The following is a 4,325-nucleotide window of genomic DNA, read 5'->3' on the forward strand; positions in this document are numbered from 1 at the left end:
CCCCCCCACCCCGGTCTAGATAGGGTTAAATAATCTGAACTTAAAGATTCGGATACTTGTGGTGACAATTTGCTGCGTTGGACTCGGAACCAATAGGTCCCTGGTTCGATCCTCACTATGGCCCGACGTTGTACCCTTGGGAAAGGCACTTTACACGACTTCCCCACCTGTACAGTGGAGTGACGCCCACAGAGCCTCTTGGGCTAATCTGTAACTGTGTGACAAAAACACACTACAGATTTGGTGCGCCAATGTGCCAATACCCGCACATTTGCCACTAAGAGCCGTAATTGTTTTCTTTTCCTGTGCTAGAACGTAGAAGTAAACGCGAACTCAAGGCGTTTGGTCACACCCTATCTTTAAGCCCACTGGCATTCGTAAATGCAATTTTTTTGTACTCTAGTAAGCATTTACGCTACAATCCGTACTTAAAGCTGGGAATACTTTACGATAGAACGAGTTTGGGAGAGCCACACCCCACGCACGTTAAAGAACCCACTGCACTTATCGAAACAAGTGTGTGTGTGAGTGGTTCAAACCTTACAGTCTGGTCTCAGGTTTGACATCTTGAAGAGGTGATATATAGTCACCTGTTATGTCAATCCTTCCACAAGTATGGTAAACCTTCATAAAATATAAAACAGAAAAGAATAGAACGTAGAAGTTAACGCTAACTCACGGTGTTTAGTCAGACCCTATATATAAGCCCGCCATTTAAGCATTCGTAAATGCATTTTTTTAATGTAGTGAGCTTTAAGCCGTACTTAAAGATGGGAATACTTCTTTACGGTAGAACGTAGAAGTTAAAGCGAACTCACGGTGTTTGGTCAGACCCGTCAGCAGTGGCAGGCGAGGGTCTCCTCCCCAGCCCTGTCCTTCGTCTGCCGCCCAGGAGGACCGCTTCGACCGCGCGCAGGTTCGGGCCACGAATCTTAAAAAGTCTCTGCCACAGTACCGCGGGGACCTCTTGTTGTACACCGGTACCGAGGCGGCGGTGGCGAGGAGTAGAGCGGCCACCAGTACACCAAGCAGCCTCATGTTCTCTTCCTCTCTTTCTGTCTCCCTCTCTCTCTTTCTCTCTCAGTCGGTGGCTGGAGTAGTAGTGAGCGTCGCTGCGGTAGACCACGGACTTGTGGATTCTGTTCTAACACCCGCGGAGGCGTCGGAGTAAATATTAAGTAGTCTCTCGCCTGCTCGGTTTTACGATATGAATAGATCAAGACGGGCAGGCCTGGGCCAATCATGTTCCCTCCACCTACACACACACACACAGTCTCTCTCTCTGCCGTCTGCACGTCAGCACGTCAGAGTTGAATCAGGGGAGCCGCCAAAGAACGCCGCTTTAGGAATTACAGACCATTCATAAAACTCGCGTGAAACACACGTCTGTTGTGATTAGGGCCACACTGGCTTAATTTTATGGATAACGTCCCATGAAGACTCTCAAACGAGTGCGCGCGGGCGAATAAAAAAAATCAAGCCCATAAATAAAAATGCTGCTAAAGCACAGAAATACAAAGCTGGTATAATTGTGAATTTACGTTAGTGTATCTGTATCGGTATAGCCAGTATAACCGCCCTTCGGCGTAACACACTAACTTCGCAGGCACGCGGCGCGGCGGCAGCTGGCTACATCACTCCAAACGACTTGTTTCACTCAATCTTTGCATACATAACGACATTTACGACAAGCCGGCACACGCTGGACTTTTGCTACATTTATGAGTCGGCACTGTACTGATTTCTTTAGTTCCGTGGAGCTTCGGCAGCCTGGGTGCCATCCTCTGTAGTTACCGCAGGCTCCCTCTTGTCGCTAGCTACCATGAACTACGGAGGGTGGCACCCAGGCCAGAGCCTCGGAGAAGGTGATTCTTTGTTTTAGAACAAGCGAAAATCAGAGCACGCGCGGACGTCATCCATAAAATTAAATCAGTGTGGCCTTAAATCTAATGAAGGAATAGGAATGCATGACGCCATCACACCGCTTCCAAGCTGCCACCGTGACGAAAGGCCATTGACTTTTTGATCAGCTTTTTTCAGACAGCTAAAAATATTATCAAGAGCTTAAACAATTTGTATGCAAATGTTCTCATCCAGTCCGTCCTTATAAGCAAGTCTCTGGACCAGTAAAACCGTCTCACACGTCTGTAAAGCTGTCGTTAAGGCCCAGTTCCACTGAGCCAGCGACTGTTGAACGGTCAAAAATCTCATTACAGCAGTTCAAATGAATTCTTACTTTACTTACTTACTGGGTGCCGTCCTCCTTAGTTACCGCCGGCTCCCTGTTGTCGCTAACTACCATGGACTACAGAGGATGGCACTCGGGCTAGAGCCTCGGAGGACGCGATTCTTTCTTTTTTTAACAAATTCTATTGATCATAAAGAAGTGCATTTTGTAAGTATTGCGTGTTATATATAGTATACTCTTTCATGCCATATATTATATCTAATCTAAAATGTTTTGGGTCATATACATAGAATATTGGTCCCTCGATTGTTGTTCAATGGACTCTATCGAAAGGACATGGGCTCTTGTATCCAAAGCCATGCTTTATCCTGGACCATGCTCCGGCACGGTTCTCCATATATTCACACGTATCCAGAGCCATGCCTGGGGCGAATCTACGTTCTTGGATACGCGGAGGCTACCAAGAACAGTGCCTGACCCTAACCCTAATCCTAACCCACTCAGGTAAAGAACTACTTAGACACGGTTCTAGATAGCCTCTACCAGGCTTAGGGAGGCGGCTGGAAAGATTAGAAACTGTTCTCTCTTTATATAGCTAGTGGAGCAACTCCGGATCCCCTGGTATGTTACACATGTCTGTCTATCTGGCCAATTTCTACCCTTTCCAGCCGCCTCCAGAAGCCTTGTAGTGCCTACCTAGTTCTGTACCTGAGTGGGGTAGGGTTCTTGGATAGGTGGAGACTACCGAGAACCGTGCCTGACCCTGACCCTAACCCATTCAGGTACAGAACTAGATAGGCACGGTTCTGGATACGATTGGGGCCTTGGGAATTTCTACCTGTAGCGTGTAGCCTCTACCAGGCTTCGGCTGGAAAGAGTAGAAATTGGCCAGATAAGATGCCAGGGGAGTTGGTCTGCTGGGAGAGAACGGTTTGCCGCACCCCTGGCATGCTATCTCTCTTATTTGGCCGATTTCTACTCTTTCCAGCCGCCTCCCGAAGCCTGGTAGAGGCTTTTCAGAACCGTGCCTACCTAGTTTTGTACCTGAGTGGGTTAGGGTTAGAGGCTATTTTAATAGTAGCGTGTACAATGTACGTGTGAAAATCACGCATAATTATCAGCAGTGGTGGTCGAAGGTGTCTTCCGGGAACGTCAGCAAAAGGTTGAGTTATAAGCTTGAGGGGCACACGGACTCCACCTTTGACCAGGCAATATTGTAGGCACCTTATCGCCTAGACATTTGATGTTATTGCCTGAAAGAACTCGCGTTAGCAATGTAATCTAATAATAACCACATTGTAACGTGACAGGTGATACGTACGTTGCGTACTGAAGCAACCGTCAGTAAGATCGCCTTGAAGTTCTGAAAAGGACCAAGCTGGAAGGTGAAGGAATTATACAAATGCGTTTAACTCAACAACATCTTACGTAACGTCGTAAAAATACATACACGACAATTCTTTTATGTAAACTCTCGTAATTTTGCGCGGCGTCATACAAAAAAATACCAGTCCCTCAATAGTTGTTCAATGGATTCTATCCAGTCATCTGAAAAGAACCAAGCTTGAAGATGAAGGACGTATACAAATGAGTTAAAGAAAAGCGTGCAAAGTCTTGCGTAAGTTCTTAGAAATACATGCAAGACAATTCGTTCATGTACTGCCAACTCTCGTAATTTTGCACAGCGTCATATACAAAAATATTACTCCCTCAATGGTTACTCAATGGCTTCTATCCAGTCATGAACAGAACCAAGCTTGAAAATGAAGGATGTATGCAATTGGTTTACGAAGGGTGCAAAATCTGGCGTCACATCAGTAAAATACATGCAAAACAATCTTTTTATGAAATACCAGTAATTTTACACCACGGCATCTTACAAAAAAATATTAGTCCCTCACTGGTTTCTCAATGGATTCTATCCAGTCATCTGAAAAGAACCAAGCTTGGAGGTGAAGGATGTATGCAAATGGATTAACGAAGGGTGCAAAATCTGACGTCACATCGTAAAAATACATGCAAAACCATCTTTCTATGAAATACCAGTAATTTTACACCACGGCGTCATACAAAAAATATCAGTCCCTCAATGGATTCTATCCAGTCATCTGAAAAGAACCAAGCTTGGAGGTGAAGG

General features: G+C 45.7%; 1 protein-coding gene across 1 annotated transcript in view; it reads right to left on the reverse strand.

Moving 5' to 3' along the window:
- Nucleotides 1-1,150, reverse strand: part of LOC109478056 (insulin-like 3) — a 14,826-nt gene extending 13,676 nt beyond the window's left edge. Inside the window, exon 1 of the mRNA XM_019779512.1 lies at nucleotides 819-1,150. Coding sequence (XP_019635071.1) covers nucleotides 819-1,038 — 220 coding nt within the window. The 5' untranslated portion in view covers nucleotides 1,039-1,150. The remainder of the gene's footprint in view (nucleotides 1-818) is intronic.
- Between the last annotated feature and the right edge of the window lie 3,175 nt (nucleotides 1,151-4,325).

The sequence above is a fragment of the Branchiostoma belcheri genome, unplaced genomic scaffold (assembly GCF_001625305.1).
Source record: "Branchiostoma belcheri isolate BF01 breed outbred unplaced genomic scaffold, Haploidv18h27 scaffold42, whole genome shotgun sequence".
NCBI classification, from domain to species: Eukaryota; Metazoa; Chordata; class Leptocardii; order Amphioxiformes; family Branchiostomatidae; genus Branchiostoma; species Branchiostoma belcheri.